At 42.4% G+C, this 22733-nt stretch overlaps 1 protein-coding gene across 3 annotated transcripts in view; it reads left to right on the top strand.

Annotated features, from left to right (window-relative positions):
* Nucleotides 1–22733, top strand: part of LOC109871800 (zinc finger E-box-binding homeobox 1-like) — a 96424-nt gene that overhangs the window by 58745 nt on the left and 14946 nt on the right. For all 3 annotated transcript variants that reach the window (XM_031806849.1, XM_031806848.1, XM_031806850.1), the window contains exons 3-4: nt 20840–21019; nt 21171–21382. In XM_031806849.1, the coding sequence (XP_031662709.1) occupies nt 20840–21019; nt 21171–21382 (392 nt within the window). The remainder of the gene's footprint in view (nt 1–20839; nt 21020–21170; nt 21383–22733) is intronic.

The following is a 22733-nucleotide window of genomic DNA, read 5'->3' as shown; positions in this document are numbered from 1 at the left end:
CCCATTTGGATGAGTGAAGAAACTAATAAATTATAGAGAAATTGCAGAAAGGCAGAGTGGGAGTGGGGAGTCAACGTTGCAGGTCCATTATGATATTCTGAGAGAGCAACTTGGCATATATAACAAGGCAAATGGAAATGCCACACTGGCTTATTTTTCTAACTTGATCACTAATAATCAGAATAATGTGAGAGTGCTCTTCTCAACCATTGATGGCCTGATAAATCCTAACCCTGAAAATCTGTGAACTTTTCTCCACATCTAAATGTGATGAGTTTGCGACATAAGATAACATAACAAACATTAGACTGGGTATAAGTCAAGCAAGACCTGATGAGAAGTTTGTTGATATGTGCCCTAGTTTACCATGCAGAGGCACTATGGATTTATTTTCCCTGGTTGACATAGACATGCTCAGGAAAGTGATATCACTACTTAAGCCTTCTACCTGCGTTCTCGATCCTATCCCCACCACCTTCTTCAGAACAGGTTTTATTTTATATCTGAAGAAGTGCAAGCTATTGTTAATCCCTCCCTGCTCACAGGCACTGCATTAAAAACTTCTTTCTGAAGAAAAGTAATCTAGATTCTCCAGCTCTTTAACAGTTGCCAGCCAATCTCCAACCATCCAATATTAAGAAAAATTTTGAAGAAAAGTGCCAATTGTTTTTATTTTTTATTTTTCAATTCTGGTTTTCGGGCCCACCACTGCCTTAGTTAAAGTGGTAAATTATCTTAGAGCCACCACAGCTCTCTGTCCTTGTATTTTTGGATTTAAGTGCTGCATATAACACTGTTGACCATGATGTTCTTCTGGACAGACTGGAGAAGTGGGTTGGCCTCTCCGGTCCAGTTTTAAAATGGATTAAGACCTAGTTTACCGGTCAATAGTTTTTTGTCACCCTTGGTGAACATAACTCAAAGAAAATGGTTCCACAAGGTTCGATTTTGGGTCCGGTACTGTTCAGTTTATCAGAAAGCACAGCATAGATTTTCAATACTATGCAGGCGAGACACAACTTTACATTTTTGTGTCACCAGAGGATTTTAGCTCCATGGATAAATTATTAGAATGTGTTTGTTTTTTAAATACTTGGATGGCTCACAACTTCCTAAGCTAAATCAAGACAAGAATGAGGTAATTATTGTTGGAGCCAAAGCACAGAGAGAGAATCTGGCCGCATATTTTAATTCACGGGCAAAAAAGATAAAACACCAGAGCTGTGTTTGAATACTAACATACTAACTTACTGTATACTACATACTTAATGAGTATATACTACATACTATTAGTTAATTTCAGTATACTGTAAACAAACGATATCCTTTCATTTGAGTGGACTAGTGCTTCGCCTGTCTACTGGAAGTTGATGCTGTTGATATGCAACTTCTTGCTAGCTTGTTAGTATGGCTAACAAATGACTAGCTAGACATCTTACGACTTCATTAACAAAATCCATTGAGAACGCACAACAACAGTACCACTTAGCTAATAATGACGTGAATAATCAACATAACATACCGGTACATACAAGCAACTGCTGTAATGCTATGCTAGAATGTTGTGAAGCCACTCCCATTTTCTGAAGAAATAGTGTCCATTGCTTGTATGCTTCGTATTTTGGCGAATGTAGTACGACTTCTGGGAACTTTTGAAAGCCATTGGTCAACTGCAAAACATACAGAATGCTGCAGCATGGGTACTGACCAAGACCAGATCTCTGCACCGCCTGCCTGTGAGTTTTAAAATTCATTTTAAGATTATTCTTTTGGTTTTTAAATCCTTCCACCATTATGCACCCCAATACATGTCAGACATGCTTTTAAGTTATGTACCCAGTAGGTCCCTCAGGTCCTCTGGCACTGGCCTTTTAACTCTCCCAAAGCCTAGGACCAAAAACCATGGAGAGGCAGGTACTATGCCCCCAGCCTCTGGAATAGCCTGCCAGAGAACCTGAGGGGGGCCAAAACTGTGGCCATTTTTTAAAGAGATCTTAAAACACACCTTTTTGGCTTTGCTGTTCCTCAGGGTGCTTTTTAATCATTTAGTTTTTATTGTTATTCTTTATTTTTTTATCCTCTTATGTTTGTTGTGTAGTAAATATGTTTTTATTAGTTTTTTCCTGTGAAGCACATTGTGTTGCATTCCATGTCTGAAATGTGCTGTTTAAATAAAGCCTGATTTGACGATGACATAATCCTGTGGTTGAAATTTCACCCTCAAAACAACTGTTCGCATTGATGACAGACAGTACGACAGACAGGCAGGCAGGCAGGCAGGCAGGCAGGCAGGCAGGCAGGTAGGTAGGCAGGCAGGTAGGTAGTTGGCAGGTAGGTATGCAGATAGGTAGGTAGGTACAGTTGAAATCGGAAGTTTACATACACCTTAGACAAATACATTTAAACTCCGTTTTTCACAATTCCTGACATTTAATCCTAGTATAAATTCCCTGTTTTAGGTCAGTTAGGATCACCACTTTATTTTAAGAATGTGAAATGTCAGAGTAATAGTAGAGAAAATGATTTATTTCAGCTTTTATTTCTTTCATCACATTCCCAGTGGGTCAGAAGTTTTACATACACTCAATTAGTATTTGGGTCAAACATTTCGGGTAGCCTTCCACAGGCATCCCACAATAAGTTGGGTGAATTTTGGCCCATTCCTCCTGACAGAGCTGGTGTAACGGAGTCAGGTTTGTAAGGCCTCCTTGCTCGCACACGCTTTTTCAGTTCTGCCCACAAATTTTCTATAGGGTTGAGGTCAGGGCTTGTGATGGCCCCCCAATACCTTGCCGTTGTTGTCTTTAAGCCATTTTGCCACAACTTTGGAAGTAGGCTTGGGGTCATTGTCTGTTTGGAAGACCATTTGCGACCAAGGTTTAACTTCCTGACTGATGTCTTGAGATGTTGCTTGAATATATCCACATAATGTTCCTCCTCATGATGCCATCTATTTTGTGAAGTGCACCAGTCCCTCTTGCAGCAAAGCCCCCCCACAACATGATGCTGCCACCCCCGTGCTTCACGGTTGGGATGGTGTTCTTCGGCTTGCAAGCATTTGCCTTTTTCCTCCAAACATAACAATGGTCATTATGGCCAAACAGTTATATTTTTGTTTCATCAGACCAGAGGACCAAAAAGTATGATCTTTGTCCCCATGTGCAGTTGCAAACCGTAGTCTGGCTTTTTTTATGGTGGTTTTGGAGCAGTAGCTTCTTCCTTGCTGAGCGGCCTTTCAGGTTATGTAGATATAGGACTTGTTTTTACTGTGGATGTATATACTTTTGTACCTGTTTCCTCCAGAATCTTCACAAGGTCCTTTGCTGTTGTTCTGGGATTGATTTGCACTTTTCGCACCAAAGTACATACATCTCTAGGAGACAGAACGGTATGACAGAACAGTTCCTGAGCGGTATGACGGCTGCGTGGTCCCATGGTGTTTATACTTGCGTACTATTGTTTGTACAGATGAACGTGGTACCTTCAGACATTTGGAAATTTCTCCCAAGTGTGAACCAGACTTGTTGAGGTCTACAATTTCTTTTCTGAGGTCTTCGCTGATTTCTTTTGATTTTCCCATGATGTCAAGCAAAGAGGCACTGAGTTTGAAGGTCGGTCTTGAAATACAACCACCGGTACGCCTCCAATTGACTCAAATTATGTCAATTAGCCTATCAGAAGCCATGACAATTTTATGGAATTTTCCAAGCTGTTTAAAGGGACAGTCTACTTAGTGTATGTCAACTTCTGACCCACTGGAATTGTGAACTATAAATGAAATAATATGTCTCTAAACAATTGTTGGACCTGTGACCTGTGTCAAAGTAGCCAAAACTATAGATGGTTAACAATAAATTTGTGTAGTGGTTGAAAAATGAGTTTTAATGACTCCAACCTAAGTGTATGTAAACTTCTGACTTCAGCTGTAGGTAGGTAGGTAGGTAGGTAGGCAGGTTGGTAGGTAGGCAGATAGGTAGGTAGGCTGGCAGACAAACTCTCTCTCTCGCTCTCGCTCGCTCTCTCTCCATAACCCTGACCTCGTACACTCTTTCTAACCTCCATCACTTTAAGTCACTGCCCAAAACAAACAGTCTCTGTTGACCCTGTTGGTGCTTAATGCTGGTAATTTCCTCTACTGCAGGGATAATTAGTAAAATAAAAACTCCATTTGGTTTTGGCTGGACTCCTAAATACACCGAGAGAGAAATAGAGGGGGAAAGAGGAGAGAGAGAGAGAGAGAGAGAGAGAGAGCGAGAGAATCTTATTTGAAATGGCTATATAGAGTGCATGCAGAAAGTATTCAGACCCCTTGACGTTTTCCACATTTTGTTACTTCACAGCCTTACTCTAAAATTCCTATTCAATCTACACACAACACCCCATAATGACAAAGCAAAAACAGGTTTTTAGAAATGTTTGCAAATCTATTAAAAATAAAAAACTGAAATATCAAATTTACATAAGTATTCAGACCCTTTACTCAGTACTTTGTTGAAGCACCTTTAGCAGCGATTACAGCCTTGAATCTTCTTGGGTATGACACTACAAGCTTGGAACACCTGTATTTGGGGAGTTTATCCCATTCTTCTCTGCAGATCCTCTCAAGCTCTGTCAGGTTGGACGGGGAATGTCGCTGCACAGCTATTCTCAGGTCTCTCCAGAGATGTTCGATCAGGTTCAAGTCCGGCCTCTGGCTGGGCCACTCAAGAACATATAGAGACTTGTCCATAAACCACTCCTGCGTTGTCTTGGTTGTGTGCTTAGGTTCGTTGTCCTGTTTCAAGGTGAATGTTTACCCCACTCCAAGGTCCTGAGTTCTCTGGAGCAGGTTTTCATCAAGAATCTCCCTGTACTTTTCTCCGTTCATCTTTCCCTCGATCCTGTCTAGTCTCCCAGTCCCTGCTGCTGAAAAACATCCCACAGCATGATGCTGCCATCACCATGCTGGCACCATTACCATGCTGCCCCCCCCCCCCCCCCCCCCCCCCCTCCCACTTAGTTTGGCGGGTGACTCAGGCCACTGTGTTCTTGGGGATATTCAATGCTGCAGAAACTTTTTGGTACCCTTCCCCAGATCTGTGCCTCGACACAATCCTGTCTCAGAGTTCTACGGACAATTCCTTTGACTTCATGGCTTGGTTTTTGCTCTGACATGCACTGTTAAATGTGGAACCTTATATAGACAGGTGTGTGCCTTTCCAAATCATTACCAATTATTTGAATGTACCACAGGTGGACTCCAATCAAGTTGTAGAAACATCTCAAGGATGATCAATGGAAACAGGATGCACACACCTTCAATTTCGAGTCTCATAGAAAAAGTCTGAATACTTATGTAAATAAGGTATTTCTGTTTTTTATTTTTTTATATACATTTGCAAACATTTCAAAAAAACTGTTTTCGCTTTGTCATTATGGAGTATTGTGTATTGTTTTAGAATAAGGTTTTAACGTAACAAAATGTGGAAAAAGTCAAGGGGTCTGAATACTTTCCGAATGCATTGTAGCGAACCATCTGCACCCACCTACCTCAGTAAACCTAGCACTCTCAGTGTTAAACTCTCTGTCTCCACCCCCTCCCTTTCTCACTCTGTGTTGACTAAAACCTAGGTTGAGTTATGTGAAAGGCTCTCCTCTGTATATTTAAGCCTGGTCCCTGCTCTAGTTCCCCTCCTCTCCTGCCTAGCAGAAGAGATATATACTGCAGCAGGTAATGGCTGCTGTCACCTTATTCGATTGGCCTGATAATAGAAAACCATCTGACTTTACACTGCTAAATCAGACGCTGAGCCACTCCACTCTACACCATTTGTACAGTCTGAAGTGCACTATGGGCCCGATTCCGATTTAGGAAATGTACGTTTTTCCTATGCACGCCTTTTCCTACGTACTTGTCAGTAGTTGGTATTCAGCCTTGCCTCAAGCAGGTGCGTAACAGGCTTTGCAGGTGTGGTTCCCTTTGCGCACGCTGAATACATTTAATTAAACTGCTGAAAACCTTCCCACTTGCTGGCCAACAGATTTTCTCGTGGAGTTTTCATTCAATTGGGTTTTCAGGACAATTATCTTAAGCCAGTCCTTTAAATACGGTTGACCTTTAATTACAATTTTGTCGATAGACTAGAATACATCAAGAGAACGGGTTCAGAATACAGGGATCAGTGAAAGGAAGCCATCTAAATATATGCATATTCGTCTCTGTTTCAGCACCAATCGGTAGATTTAAAAACACTCAGATTATTTAGGGTTAGTAAAGTATGTCTGAATCATAAAAAATCTGGTTTGGAGAGCCTTTACGCACAAAATGTATTGATTAATCAAAAATACAGTGGTTTGATTCATCCTGAAAATGTTCATATTCAAGTTCCTTCAGTAAAATATTGGAAGGTTGAAAAAAGTGTACATTAACGGTTGAACATGAATCCTATAAATCTACCCTAATCCTCACTAATCATGGAACTGTATGACAGTGGCCGAGTCCTCGTCAATTGTGCGTTCCATAATGATTCAAACAAGCTACATGTCCCAAATTATTGCACATTATTAGCTTAATATGATCCACTAATGCTAGCCACCACCAGGAACAACTACACATACATGACAGAGGAAAGAAAGGTAAACGGAATGAAATGGAATGATGCAAAATATAAACTCCAAATGAAGGAAACTAACACTAAGGTGACAGTTATAAACGTATGTGGGTATTACTGACGGTGGCTCCTGATAGTGGCTAATATTTAACATGATATAAATTGTAAAATAAAAAGGTGAAAAGCCTGGTTATATAATTAAAACGTTCTAAAGCACACACATCAACTCGTCAGGTTCAAACCTACAGAAGCATCTCCAAATGTCATCCACGCAAATTATGATGGCACGCAATAAAATGTCTAAATAAAGGCGCAGTTATTTATAGCCTACTTTACTGTGGAAAAGGGGCCACAATATATGTCATGTTTATATGATTTTCAGTTTGCTTCTATTTGACTGGTTTCACATTCGTCCCCAGAGATCATAAGGAAAACCCATCTCCAAACGAATTACTCATTTACCCAGCTGTTATCAGTAGCTTTTGTTTTTTCTATTAGGAAAGAATATATGCTTTTTCCTCTTGGAACCGGGAGGTTCGCTAGACCTTATTCATGGTTTCCTCGTGCATATCAAGCTCAGAATACGGTGGATCTGTAGACACACTCCGCCACACCTTCATCTCGAATAGCATGCTATTCTCATGTTTAAATTCAAGATCAGAATACGCACTGAGAGAAAAGTGCATAAAAAGGGAATTACTTTCCATTTACGTCCGCTTAACTCGGGTCAGAATCAGCCCATAGAGCACTGTGCTGGGGGAGGAGAGGCAGGGAGGATTGTATAACATATTAGTAGTGTCTCTTACTCTCTACACTCGACTCTCAGCTGGTTATGTTTTGGTCTCCTCTCTCGTTTCTGTCTCCATCATTCTACACTGTTGCTACTTCAGAAGCTTGAGGAATAAAACAGTTGTCATGTTTGTTTACAATTTGAAATAAAAAATACCCAGGCCAACATAGATAATAGAACAGTTCCATCTCTTTGGTGGCCAAAAAGACAGAGATTGAATGGAGTTCCCACAACTGGAGTTCCCACATATGCTGAGCAATTGTTGGCTGCTTTTCCTTCACTCTGCGGTCCAACTCATCCCGAGTGGTGCAGTGGTCTAAGTCGTCCGGGTTAGGGTTTGGCCGGGGTAGGCCGTCATTGTAAATAAGAATTTGTTCTTAACTCACTTGCCTGGTTAAATAAAGGTTAAAGGTTAAATAAATAAAAATAGGTTGGGTGAGGTCAAGTGATTGTGGAGGCCAGGTCATCTGATGCAGCACTCCATCACTCTCTTTCTTGGTCAAATAGCCCTTACACAGCCTGGAGCTGTGTTGGGTCATTGTCCTGTTGAAAAACAAATTATAGTCCCACTAAGGGCACACCAGATGGGATGGCATATCGCTGCAGAATGCTGTGGTAGCCATGCTGGTTAAGTGTGCCTTGAATTCTAAATCACTGACAGTGTCACCAGCAAAACACCATCACACCTCCTCGCTTCACGGTGGGAACCACACATGCTGAGATCATCAGTTCACATGCTCTGCATCTCACAAAGACACGGTGGTTGGAACCAAAAATCTCAAATTTGGACAGATTTCCACCGGTCTAATGTCTATTGCTCGTGTTTCTTGTTGGTATCCGTTAGTAGTGATTTCTTTGCAGAAATTCGACCATGAATGCCTGATTTACACAGTCTCCTCTGAACAGTTGATGTTGAGATGTGTCTGTTACTGTAACTCTGTGAACTCTAATGAACTTATTCTCTGCAGCAGAGGTAACTCTGGGTCTTCCTTTCCTGTTGCGGTCCTCATGAGAGCCAGTTTCATCTTAGCGCTTTATCGTTTTTGTGACTGCATTTGAATAAACTTTAAAAGTTCTTGAAGTTTTCTGGATTGACTGATCTTCATGTTTTAAGATAATGGATGGAATGCCGTTTCTCTTTGCTTATTTGAGCTGTTTTACCATAATATGAACTTGGTGTTTTACCAAATAGGGCTTCTTCTGTATAGCACCCCTACCTTTTCACAATACAACTGATTGGCTGAAATGCATTAAGAAGGAAATAGATTCCACAAATGAACTCTTAACGAGGCACACCTGCTAATTGAAATGCATTCAGGTGACTAGCTGATGAAGCTGGTTGAGAGAATTCCAGGAGTGTAAAAAGCTGTCATCAAGGCAAAGGGTGGCTACTTTGAAGAGTCTCAGAAAATTGGTTAGGTCATGATTCCATATGTGTTTTTTCATAGTTTTGATGTCTTCACTAATATTCTACAATGTAGAACAATTTTTAAATAAAGAAAAACCCTGGGGGGTGCCTGTTTTGCATGTTATTTTGGCATTAATACGTGTCACATATCAGTATGCAAAAAAAGTGAGTGCTTCCTTGAGTAAGGCAGCTCCAAAATGCAGGTGTTTCAGCCTAGCCCAGTGCTTTCTGTGGTGGTGGGGCAGCCAGCAGAAAATACAGAGCGTAGGGGTTGGTCACGTTCTCTAGTTGTGCCACGATTGGCTCAGTGTTCTGTCACTCATGGGAACATTACGTTACCGCTAAATCTATGGGTAGAGCTAGAATATTCAAGCCCCTTGGTGCTGCCATAGATTTACATTAGAAGCGCCCATCCACAGATAAAATTATGTAAAATCATGTTATATCTTCAGCAGCTTTGAATGGACTTTCAAAATCTTAGCTAGCAAGCTAGCAGTCATCATCATGAATCAAGTCGACAGTCTACTGGCAAATCCTTTTTAATCCTTGTCATAATGAAGATAATTAATGTAGAGAAATTATAGATAAAACATATCGGTGCTCATCGGCCATTGGACATAATCATTACACAACAAGTTGGAAATCGCAAATTCAACAATGAGTGGTTTGGATGGGATCAGTGACTAACAACAAGCATTGCAAAGCAATCACTAGCCTGCTATTCAGTGGAGTGGGGTGTGTGGTCCCAAGTCTGTGTTTAAGGGTGTCTTTTCCAAGCTTAAAATGGTAAACTTTCAATATTGGCCATGGTGTCAATCCAGCATGACTTCTGCCACGCTCAGAACAACTGGAAACTGGAAACAGATTTCAGTATGTTCAAGACAACTGGGAACTCTGAAAAAAACTAGCTCCGACTGGAAAAATATGTTTTGAACGGTCATCCAACTCGGAATTGCAAGTCGGGAACTCTGGCCTCTCCTAAAAGTTCCGACCTGAAGATCACTGACATCATCATGATTCAACCTTGTTTTTGTCCGAGGTCCGAGTTGTCTTGAAGCACCATAAATCCAGAGAAAGCCAGACTTTGATGACAACGTTTGATGACAAAGTTAGCCCACAAAGGTCCCCCGCACCACCATCCTGTTCAAGTAACAAAGCACAACAAGGTGTGTCCAAAAATGTCTTGTATGCTGCATAAATTATGTAATATGCCAAGGAGATATGTATTCTGTAGCTAAGAAAGTAATACTAAGTGTATATTGTGTAATAAGCTATTAGTGGCTCATGTGCCCTACCCTAGTAATTTGGTCCCATTTCCCCTCTTAATTTCTCCAATTGTTCTGACTTGCACATGTAGCCTATAGCCTGTTTTAGAGAAATGTAATGATCTAATATTGTAAGAGCTTTCATTATCTGCTTATATGCCCCCTTTATTTATCCTACGGTTCTGACTTGGTGTACAGGGAGAATACTGTAAGAACGGCCCATGTTCTGAATTCTGTCACTGTACATTTCAAAAGTTCTGAACAAATAGTTATATTAACTATGTCCATCCCAGCTCGCTCCTTAAAATCTTCATTTAAATTACGGATTGCCTCTTATCCGCTCGTCGTCCCCTTATGCCATAGTTTGTACATCTCAATTGTCAGAAGAAACCACATTTGTTTAATCAAGTCATCCATGTCGGCTATGTTTTTTAAAAAGGCAGTAAATGAGGCTGAATGGTTTCCAAAATGGCATAGCAGTCTGTGTTTGATTGTCTTGTCCCCTCCCTTGTATATATATAATTTTTCTTCGTATATATTTTATTTTTTTAATCTAATTTTCCATCTATGGACTGAACATCTCCTGCAACCCACCTCACCCAATGTGGTATGGATCTGCTATTTTTACACTTTTTAAACCGAACCCCCTTCAGAAGCTAACTAGCTACTAGCTAGTAGTCAGTTAGCCACTGCTAGCGGTCATCACCGTTAACGCGGGCTGCCAGCCTCAGCCCGGGCAACTCCTGCCAGCCTGCACAGTGTGATATCTACCCAGAGCATATCGGACTGCTTTTCTCTACCACATCTCCGGATTCCTACCGCAAGCTCTGAACCTTTACTCCGGATCATCGCAGCTAGCTAGCTGCTATCCGAGTGGCTACTCCTGACTAACGTTTCTAACGTCTCCCGAAGCAAGCACCAGGTAGCTTCAATTACCTCTTTTGCCAATTGGCCTGAACTCTTTGCTGCCGACACAGAGCCCCGCTGATCCATCACAACTGGTCTACCGACGTAACCGTCTGAGGGGGTTTCAACAGAATCTCCCGTTGCGATGTCCCCCTGAGCCCCATCTGCTAGCCTGCTGCTAGCCCCGGCCTGCTAGCTATCTGAATCGTCGTGCCTCCAGCTAGCCTAACTACTCACTGGACCCTTTGATCCCTCTGCGACACATGCCCCTCCCTAATGTCAATATGCCTTGTCTATTGCTGTTTTGGTTAGTCATTTTTGTCTTATTTCACTGGAGAGCCTCCAGCCCTGATCAATATGCCTTAGCTAGCCCTTATGTTATTTTAGCCTTTAGCCGTACTCTTATCCAAATCAAATCCAAATCAAATTTTATTTGTCACATACACATGGTTAGCAGATGTTAGTGCGAGTGTAGCGAAATGCTTGTGCTTCTAGTTCCGACAATGCAGTAATAACCAACAAGTAATCTAGCTAACAATTCCAAAACTACTACCTTATAGACACAAGTGTAAGGGGATAAAGAATATGTACATAAAGATAGATGAATGAGTGATGGTACAGAGCGGCATAGGCAAGATACAGTAGATGGTATTGAGTGCAGTATATACATATGAGATGAGTATGTAAACAAAGTGGCATAGTTAAAGTGGCTAGTGATACATGTATTGCATAAGGATGCAGTAGATGATATAGAGTACAGTATATACGTATACATATGAGATGAATAATGTAGGGTATGTAAACATTATATTAGGTAGCATTGTTTAAAGTGGCTAGTGATATATTTGACATCAATTCCCATCAATTCCCATTATTAAAGTGGCTGGAGTTGAGTCAGTGTGTTGGCAGCAGCCACTCAATGTTAGTGGTGGCTGTTTAACAGTCTGATGGCCTTGAGATAGAAGCTGTTTTTCAGTCTCTCGGTCCCAGCTTTGATGCACCTGTACTGACCTCGCCTTCTGGATGATAGCGGGGTGAACAGGCAGTGGCTCGGATGGTTGCTGTCCTTGATGATCTTTATGGCCTTCCTGTGACATCGGGTGGTGTAGGTGTCCTGGAGGGCAGGTAGTTTGCCCCCGGGGATGCGTTGTGCAGACCTCACTACCCTCTAGAGAGCCTTACGGTTGTGGGCGGAGCAGTTGCCGTACCAGGCGGTGATACAGCCCGCCAGGATGCTCTCGATTGTGCATCTGTAGAAGTTTGTGAGTGCTTTTGGTGACAAGCCGAATTTCTTCAGCCTCCTGAGGTTGAAGAGGCGCTGCTGCGCCTTCTTCACGATGCTGTCTGTGTGGGTGGACCAATTCAGTTTGTCTGTGATGTGTACGCCGAGGAACTTAAAACTTACTACCCTCTCCACTACTGTTCCATTGATGTGGATAGGGGGGTGTTCGCTCTGCTGTTTCCTGAAGTCCACAATCATCTCCTTAGTTTTGTTGACGTTGAGTGTGAGGTTATTTTCCTGACACCACACTCCGAGGGCCCTCACCTCCTCCCTGTAGGCCGTCTCGTCGTTGTTGGTAATCAAGCCTACCACTGTTGTGTCGTCCGCAAACTTGATGATTGAGTTGGAGGCGTGCGTGGCCACGCAGTCGTGGGTGAACAGGGAGTACAGGAGAGGGCTCAGAACGCACCCTTGTGGGGCCCCAGTGTTGAGGATCAGCGGGGTGGAGATGTTGTTGCCTACCCTCACCACCTGGGGGCGGCCCGTCAGGAAGTCCAGTACCCAGTTGCACAGGGCGGGGTTGAAACCCAGGGTCTCGAGCTTGATGACGAGCTTGGAGGGCACTATGGTGTTAAATGCCGAGCTGTAGTCGATGAACAGCATTCTCACATAGGTATTCCTCTTGTCCAGATGGGTTAGGGCAGTGTGCAGTGTGGTTGAGATTGCATCGTCTGTGGACCTATTTGGGCGGTAAGCAAATTGGAGTGGGTCTAGGGTGTCAGGTAGGGTGGAGGTGATATGGTCCTTGACTAGTCTCTCAAAGCACTTCATGATGACGGAAGTGAGTCGTTTAGTCGTTTAGCTCAGTTACCTTAGCTTTCTTGGGAACAGGAACAATGGTGGCCCTCTTGAAGCATGTGGGAACAACAGACAACAGCCAGCTGGTCTGCGCATGCTCTGAGGGCGCGGCTAAGGATGCCGTCTGGGCCTGCAGCCTTGCGAGGGTTGACACGTTTAAATGTTTTCCTCACGTCGGCTGCAGTGAAGGAGAGTCCGCATGTTTTAGTTGCGGGCATTGTCAGTGGCACTGTATTGTCCTCAAAGCGGGCAAAAAAGTTATTTAGTCTGCCTGGGAGCAAGACATCCTGGTCCGTGACAGTGCTGGTTTTCTATTTGTTATCCTACTCCTCCTCTGTTCCTCTGGTGATTTAGAGGTTAACCCAGGCCCTGCAGCCCCCAGCACCACTCCCATTCCCCAGGCGCTCTCATTTGTTGACTTCTGTAACCGTAAAAGCATGCATATTTGGCCTTCGAGCGCTGGAGAGGGAGAGCGGGTGCAGGCGTGACAACTGTACTGTATACAAAACTGTGAATATGTACAGTTGAAGTTGAAAGTTCACATACACTTAGGTTGGAGTCATTAAAACTCATTTTTCAACCACTCCACAAATTTATTGTTAACAAACTATAGTTTTGGCAAGTCGGTTAGGACATCTACTTTGTGCATGACACATGTAATTTTTCCAACAATTGTTTACAGACAGATTATTTCACTTATAATTCACTGTATCACAATTCCAGTTGGTCAGAAGTTTACATACACTAAGTCGACTGTGCCTTTAACTTAAACAGCTTGAAAAAAATCCAGAAAAGTATGTTATGGCTTTAGAAGCTTCTGATAGGCTAGTTGGAGGTGTACCTGTGGATGTATTTCAAGTCTTACCTTCCTTGCTACCTTGCTCCCAAGTCTGGTTCATCCTTGGGAGCAATTTCTAAACGCCTGAAGGTACCACTTTCATCTGTACAAACAAGAGTACGCAAGTATAAACACCATTGGACCACGCAGCCGTCATAACGCTCAGGAATAGAGATGAGATGAACGTACTTTGGTGCGAAAAGTCAATCCCAGAACAACAGAAAAGGACCTTGTGACAATGCTGGAGGAAACCGGTACAAAAGTATCTATATCCACAGTAAAACGAGTCCTATATCTACATAACCTGAAAGGCCACTCAGCAAGGACGAAGACATTGCTCCAAAACCACCATAAAAAAAAGCCAGACTACGGTTTGCAACTGCACATGGGGACAAAGATCGTACTTTTTGGAGAAATGTCCTCTGGTCTGATGAAACAAAAATAGAACTGTTTGGCCATAATGACCATTGTTATGTTTGGAGGGAAAAAGTTGGAGGCTTGCAAGCCGAAGAACACCATCCCAACTGTGAAGCACAGGGGGTAGCAGCATCATGTTGTGCCGGTGCTTTGCTGCAGGAGGGACTGGTGCACTTCACAAAATAGATGGCATCATGAGGAGGGAACATTATGTGGATATATTGAAGCAACATCTCAAGACATCAGTCAGGAAGTTAAAGCTTGGTTGCAAATGGGTCTTCCACATGGACAATGACCCCAAGCATACTTCCAAAATTGTTGCAAAATGGCTTAAGGACAACAAAGGCAAGGTATTGGAGTGGCCATCACAAGCCCTGACCTCAATCCCATAGAACATTTGTGGGCAGAACTGTAAATGCGTGTGCGAGCAAGGACGCCTTACAAACCTGACTCAGTTACACCAGCTCTGGCAGGATGAATTTACCAAAATTCACCCAACTTATTGTGGGACACTTGTGGAAGGCTACCCGAAACGTTTGACCCAAGTTAAATAATTTAAAGGCAATGCTACCGAATACTAATTGAGTGTATGTAAACTTCTGACCCACTGGGAATGTGATGAAAGAAATAAAAGCTGAAGTAAATCATTCTCTCTACTATTATTCCACATTTTACATTCTAAAAATAAGGTGGTGATCCTAACTGACCTAAGGCAGGGAATTTTTACTAGGATTAATTGTCAGTAACGTTGAAAAACTGAGTTTAAATGTATTTGGCTAAGTTTTATGCAAACTTCAGTCTTCAACTGTATATATGAATAGTGTGTAAACAGTTTTTTGTTGTCACTTGGTTTCTTTCAAATATATAACTCTTATTTATGTTGGGGGGAATTTAATGTATCTTATTTTGTTATTTTCTATAACTGTTCTGTACTTTGTCATTTATACATTTTATGTCGACCCCAGAAAGTGTAGTTGCTGCATGTGCAGTAGCTAATGGGGATCATAATAAACAACACAATAAACCTACAATACATATACTACTCCACTCAGTAGACTGTTCACGTTGTGCTCTAATGCACAGCTGTAGCGCCCTCTGACACCCTGTTACAACTGTTTACTATGCGACTCTGGATGCAGTGTCCCACATGAAAAATACTACACTTTACTATTTAATACTACATTTCTTACTATACTACACACAGTGGTATCCCTCAATCATGTGTAGAATTTTGTAGAATACTATAGTAAATAATATAGTATTATTCACTCCAAAAAACTATGTACTGTAATGTCTGCAAAAACACTACCGTTTTTTAAAACTATAGTAAATACTACAGTATTTAATTTGCATACTGTATACCCTGGCCATTCCCCTTCCCCATGTTCAAATTGGTGACACCCATAAGTGAGAAACCTACGCCAAGTATGGACCATATATTGTGTTCCCTACAGGTTATCGAAAAGAGCAAAAGCGCTGAAATATCCGTTTATACACAAGTTATACCTACCTACAGCTTGTGGGAAATGTGCTCTTACTATTTCTCCAGTCGGTTTCCTCAAGGTTTCCTCACTTCTATGTCAAAGATAATAAAACAAAAACACTTTAGTTAATACAACAGTCATGTTCACAAAAACACTACAGTAAATGCTACAGTAAACTGCAGTCTGCAGAAACACTACAGTAAATTCTACAGTAAACTGCAGTCTGCAAAAACACTACAGTAAATGCTACAGTAAACTACAGTCCGCAGAAACACTACAGTAAATGCTACAGTATACTGAAGTCTGCAAAAACACTACAGTAAATACTACAGTATACTGAAGTCTGCAAAAACACTAGACTAAATAAATCAGTATACTATTCTGAACAAAAATAGAATTGCAACAATTTCAACGATTTTACTGAGTTGCAGTTCATATAAGGAAATGAGTCAATTTAAATCAATTCGTTACGACCAATGCATTTCACATGACTGGGCAGGGGCGCAGCCACTTAGGAGCCAGGCCTAGCCAATCAGAATGAGTTTTTCCCCACAAAAGGGTTTTATTACAGACAGAAATACTCCTCAGTTTCACCAGCTGTCCAGGTGGCTCAGACGATCGTCTCAGACGATTCCACAGGTGAAGAAGCCGGATGTGGAGGTCCTGGACTGGCGTGGTTACACATGGTCTGCGGTTGTGAGGCTGATTGGCTGTACTGCTAAATTTTCTAAAACGACATTGGAGGTGGCTTATGGTAGAGAATTAAACATTACATTCTATGCCAGCAGCTCTGGTGGACATTATTGCAGTCAGTATGCCAATTGCATGTTCCTTAAAAGCTTCAGACATCTGTGGCATTGTGTTGTGTGAACAAACTGCACATTCTATTGTCCCCAGAACAAGTTGCACCTGTGTAATGATCATGCTGTTTAGTCAGCTTTTTGATGTGCCACACCTGTCAGGTGGATGGATTATCTTGGCAAAGTAGGATGCTCACTAACAGGGATGTAAACAAATTTGTGCACACAATGTGAGAGAAATACGTTTTTGTGCGTATGGAACATTTCTGGGATCTTTTATTTCAACTCGTGAAAACTGGGACCAACACTTTACATGTTGCGTACATTTTTTGGTTCAGTAGACAATCCACAAAAGACTACATGTATTACTATAGAATACACTACAGTTTTATTTCACTACAGTATTTATACTATAAATACTACAGTAAAGTCTGCAGAAACACTACAGTGAATTTATGCCATAGTATATTAAAGCATTTTTTAAATGTGGGGGTCTATATACAGTATATCATTTCCATTGCAGTTGGACCCACGTTGGGTTGTACATTCAGTTGGGTCTGTGTGAAATGTTGTAGCGCGGTGTGGGAAAGCCTAAACAGAGGTGCACCATACGCTATTCAGACCTGGGTGTTTGTTCTAGCCTACCTAGAGTGCCAGATGGGTGGGGTTTTCACCTTTTCAACTATTCTATTAGTGCCATTGTACCAGGCAAGCTCAATCAAGCACAGATAAAGTATTTCAAAATATTTCAAATAGTATTTGAACCGAGGTCTGATGATTTACTGTGTTCCTCCTCACTGATATTGAACATTTTCCATTGAGGCTTTGACTGCTGCCATTCATGTTTGTATTTTAATGGGAATTACTCAAGTCTGATGATTCACAGAGAGATCAAGCATAATTAAAGAATGTGGAAGAAAATACTCAGAGGTCTCTGAAGAATGAGCTCAGAGAGAGAGAGAGAAAGAGAGAAAGAGAAGGAGAGTAAAATAGAGAAAGGAAGATAGCGAGAGAGTAAGAGAAAGGAGGAGAGGCAGAGAGAGAGAGGTGGAGAGAGAGCAGGATTGTTTTGGAGAGCTGGTAAAAAATGAGGTCATGGGAAGTGAAAGGATTGAGGGTTAGTAGGAGTCCTGTAGCCTGGGCTCCTCCCCTCCTTTTATGAGACGGCCTTTAGCAGTAGAGCCCATAGAATTAGAATGAGTAGAACGGGGGCAGGAGCTCTGACCATGGCAATTGTGGCTGGTGAATGGGGATGTCCGTTCTACTTTATTCTAATTCTATGGCAGAATCGTCTCTCTCAAGCTGCACCTGTCCCTCTCTGGGCTGCTCTCAGCAGGAAGGGCCAGGGCCTCCTGGCACAGGTCCTGGCACCGTTTAAAATGCTTAATCCCCATGGCAACGCTATAGCTACCTGCTGAAGTTTCGGTCGTATTAAGCGATGGCTCGTATCCACTGAGTGGTGGAACCACTAAGAGGTCTTTTCAGTGGAGGAGACTGAGACTTTAAACTGTAGCTCTGACTGTCAGTCATACTAGAATCAAGTGTCTTCTTATCTTATCCATGCTACCTAACATAAAACCTATCCATGGGAATTCAGTTTCTCTCTCAGGTTGGAGTCTATCAAATCAACTTTATATAAAATTTCAGAGAATTTTACAGGAAGAAAAGCTCCCTTTCGTTACGCATTGTAGCCTAGTGGTTAGAGCGTTGGACTAGTAACCTGAAGGTTGTAAGTTCAAACCCCCGAGCTGACAAGGTACAAATCTGTTGTTCTGCTTCTGAACAGGCAGATAACCCACTGTTCTTATTGAAAATAAGAATTTGTTTTTAACTGACTTGCCTAGTAAAATAAAAATAAAATCATCATAACCAAGTTATGTTAACCAGGTCGTGTGTGTGCCCTGAGGCCAGTTTGAGCAGAGTATGTTGTGTTAATTAGAGGAAGTGGAGGAAGGGGAGGAGCAGAGCTGTGTATCAATGCATCCTCAGGTCAAACACACACACACACAGGTCACATTCCTCTCTAGTGTCACATTTTAATGACCTTGTTATTGTCTCTAAGGCCTAGATTCAATCAGATCAAGCGTTAACCAGCGATAGCCGACACCCGCATAGCCGATGTTTTGGCGTGTCGGAATTGTAACTGCGTTGGAGCTGTCAAATCGGTGAGCGACTGCTCTTGATCATTGTCATGAAGCCACACCTGCACCACTCGCGTTAGAAGCTCTCTCTCTCTCTCTCTCTCTCTCTCTCTCTCTCTCTCTCTCTCTCTCTCTCTTAAGGCTTGTAAGGACGTGAGTGTGTCATAAGTGTGGTGTGAGTCCAGTATTGAGACAGGAGGTGTAGAACAGAATAACAATACGTTGTGGACACTACAATACCTGCGCACAAGTTTCTCAGAGTTTCTCAGAGTTTCTCTTTTATCCTTATTGGCTGGTGTAACATATGTGATCTGCATCTGTTACTATGGTGTTACTAAGAAGAAAGGCTATACGGTAGAGTTAGAGTACCGGTCAAAAGTTTGAACACACCTACTAATTTCAGGGTTTTTCTTTATTTTTACTATTTTCTACATTGTAGAATAATAGTGAAGACATCAAGACGATGAAATAACACATATAGTAACCAAAAAAATGTTAAACAAGTGAAAATATATTTTATATTTGAGATTCTTCAAAGTTGCCACCCTTTGCCTTGATGATGGCTTTGCACACTCTTTGCATTCTCTCAACCAGCTTCATGAGGTTGTACATGGAATGCATTTCAATTAACAGGTCTTGTGGGAATACAGGTCTGCAAGGAAAATGTTACAGTTGTATAACATTCTCGACAACACAAATGCAACAGTTGTGTCCGCAGTAGAGGGTGTGTTGGTGGTTAGAGAGGTGGTGCTGGGAAGGAATGTTTAGTGGGGTGTTAGTGGGACTGGGAAGGAACGTTTAGTGGGGTTTTAGTGGGGATGGGAAGGAAGGTTTAGTGGGGTGTTAGTGGGCTGGGAAGGAAGGTTTAGTGGGGTGTTAGTGGGGCTGGGAAGGAAGGTGTAGTGGGGTGTTAGTGGGGCTGGGAAGGAAGGTTTAGTGGGGTGTTCTGCTGTTGGAGTGGCGTGAGAAGGAGAGGAGGAGAGGAAGAGGAGAGAAGGAGAGGAGAAGGAGAGGAGGAGGGGATAAAGGAGAGGAGGAGGAGAGAAGGAGAGGAGGAGGAGATAAAGGAGAGGAGGGGGAGAGAAGGTGTCACTGGAGAAGAAAAAAGGAGGAGACAAAGAAGTGATCGACAGTGAGGGGAGGGTGCTGCCGGTGGAGATCTCAGTTTGGATGTCCAGCAGGCAGTCCTACTGACTCTCATGGCAGGCAGACCTTCCTGACCTGGGCCAGAGAAAAGGAAAACCTGCACCCACTGAAATAGTATTTTATGTTCTTTAGCAGCAGCAGAGGTCAAATGGACGTGTTTCGATGACAGGCTTCGTCAGCTTGTAGGGCTCTCATGCCACCTTATTAGATGGAAAGAGTCAGTCATTGTGAAGGCTTGGAGTGGTGAGTTTCACACTAATATGTGGTTATGGTTTAACCTTTCACACTTTCACCTTGTTCAATATTACTAAGGCATAGGCCTACATCAACTTGGTATATGCATGTTTTCATTTTATCCTTGCATTATTTCAGGCCATGGTTGGAATTGTTATTCTTTTAGACACTGTTTTCAGGTGTAATTGAAATCCAATGTGCTGTGTGTATGTTTGTTTGTGAGTAATATGTGAGAGAGAGAGAGAAAGAGAGAGATGGCCCAGGGTCTTGTGCTGTAGTCATGGCTATACCGTGTGAAGGGAGAGCTGGTTGAAGGCTGATTGAGGTTACAGAGACCCTGAGGCGCCCTCCAGCTGTCTGCTGTCACACTGCACACGGTCTGGAAGACTGGTCACACAATCCTGTGGTTATCTGAGAGACTAGTCACACAGAGGGAGAAGGGAGAACTGTTCTCTCATGGAATAAATGTCTCCACATGCCTAAACATAATCACAATCTACAGACTAGATCTGAAATTATTTTAAAGTTTACATGGCTTTTGGGGATGAGTTAAGAAGGAACCCTAATATTTTGCAGTGCCATTTTAGTCCACATTAACCTGTCAACAGATTATGGTTATATGCAAAGAGTTCCTTGTAGATACAAATGTTTGAGAGAGCCACTAGGCATACAAAACAACCTGAACCTGCAACAGCTTCATGATATATTAAACCATGTATCCCTGTGTTTCTGTTTTGCAGTGAAGGAGGACTGTGGCTCTGAAGAGGAGGATGAGGAGGAAGGGGAAGAGGGGGAGGAGGGGGGTAAGGATGCCCTGGTAGAGGAGATGCTACAGTTGGGGGATACAGCGGTCATCTACCCCGAAGCTCCAGAGGACGAGCAGAAGAGCATGCCTGAGAGACGGGTCCCAGACGAGAATGGTACATCACTGCACCGTAAAACTCGTACCTTATTTTTCAACTCATAATGATGCTATCTTCAGAGAGACAGCAGAGCTTTTCAGTGATTTGGCACATAAAACGTGGTCTTCCACGTTTAATGTATTTTCCTTCTCTCTATCTATATATACAGGCACGCCAGACGCTCTTTCCCAGCTCCTGACCTGCCCGTACTGCTCGCGGGGCTACAAACGCTGCACTGCCCTGAAGGAGCACATCAAGCTGCGCCACGAGAAGAGTGAGGACAACTTCAGCTGCTCCCAGTGCAGCTACACCTTCGCCTACCGCACACAGCTGGACCGTCATATGACCCAACACAAGACTCAACACAAGGAACCTGTACAGGTACCACAACCAACATGTTGGTTTGTGTGTGTGTGTGTGTGTGTGTGTGTGTGTGTGTGTGTGTGTGTGTGTATATGCCTGTTTCTTTCCTTGTCCCTGTGATTGGAGGATACCCTGTTGGAGGATTCTGGCGTTCCTACCTATTCCCGCCTGATTCCAGGGATCTCCAAACGGGATTTCTGGAAAACCTGTGTGTTTTGGGACAGTTCCCAGACTTTTGCAGCACTAATGCTGTCATTGCTTGAGCTCACTCCCCCTCACAGCCTGCCTGTTATTAATATACGATCAAGTTGGCAGTCCTCCCACTTGATGTACAGTGGCAGTCAAACGTTTGGACAGACCTACTCATTCCAGAGTTTTTCTTTATTTTTACTATGTTCTACATTGTAGAATAATAGTGAAGACATAAAAACAATGAAATAACACATATGGAATCATGTAGTAACCAAAAAATGGTTATACAATATATTCTTCAAAGTAGCCACTCTTGGCATTCTCTCAACCAGCTTCATGAGGTAATCATCTGGACTGCATTTCAATTAACAGGTGTGTTAAAAGTTAATTTGTGGAATTTCTTTCCTTCTTAATGCGTTTGAGCTTTAAGGTAAGGGGGTATACAGAAGATAGCCCTATTTGGTAAAATATCAAGTCAATATTATGGCAAGAACACCTCAAATATGCAGAGAGAAACGACAGTTCATCATTACTTTAGGACATAAAGGTCAGTCAATCCGGAAAATATCAAGAACTTTTAAAGTTTCTTCAAGTGCAGTCGCAAAAACCATCAAGTTCAATGATGAAACTGGCTCTCATGAGGACCGCCACAGATAAGGAAGACACAGAGTTATCTCTGCTGCAGAGGATATGTTCATTAGAGTTACCAGCCTCAGAAATTGAAGCACAAATAAATGCTTCACAGAGTTCAAGTAACTGACACATCTCAACATCAACTGTTCAGAGGAGACTGCGTGAATCAGGCCTTCATGGTTGAATTGCTACAAAGAAACCACTACTAAAGGATACCAATAATAAGAAGAAACTTGCTTGGGCCAAGAAACACGAGCAATATAGACATTAGACCGGTGGAAATCTGTCCTTTGGTCAGATGAGTCCAAATTTGAGATTGTGGTTTCCAACCGCCGTGTCTTTTGTGACACGCAGAGTAGGTGAACGGATGATCTCCGCATGTGTGGTTCCCACCGTGAAGCATGCAGAAGGAGGTGTGATGGTGTGGGGGTGCTTTGTTGGTGACATTGCCTGTTATTTATTTAGAATTTAAGGCACACATGACCAGCATGGCTACCACAGCATTCTGCAGCGATACGCCATTCTATCTGGTTTCGGCTTAGTG

This window comes from Oncorhynchus kisutch, linkage group LG27 (genome assembly GCF_002021735.2).
Source record: "Oncorhynchus kisutch isolate 150728-3 linkage group LG27, Okis_V2, whole genome shotgun sequence".
Lineage (NCBI taxonomy): Eukaryota > Metazoa > Chordata > Actinopteri > Salmoniformes > Salmonidae > Oncorhynchus > Oncorhynchus kisutch.
Note: the sequence above shows the minus strand (reverse complement) of the source record. Positions and strands in the feature narration are given on the sequence as shown.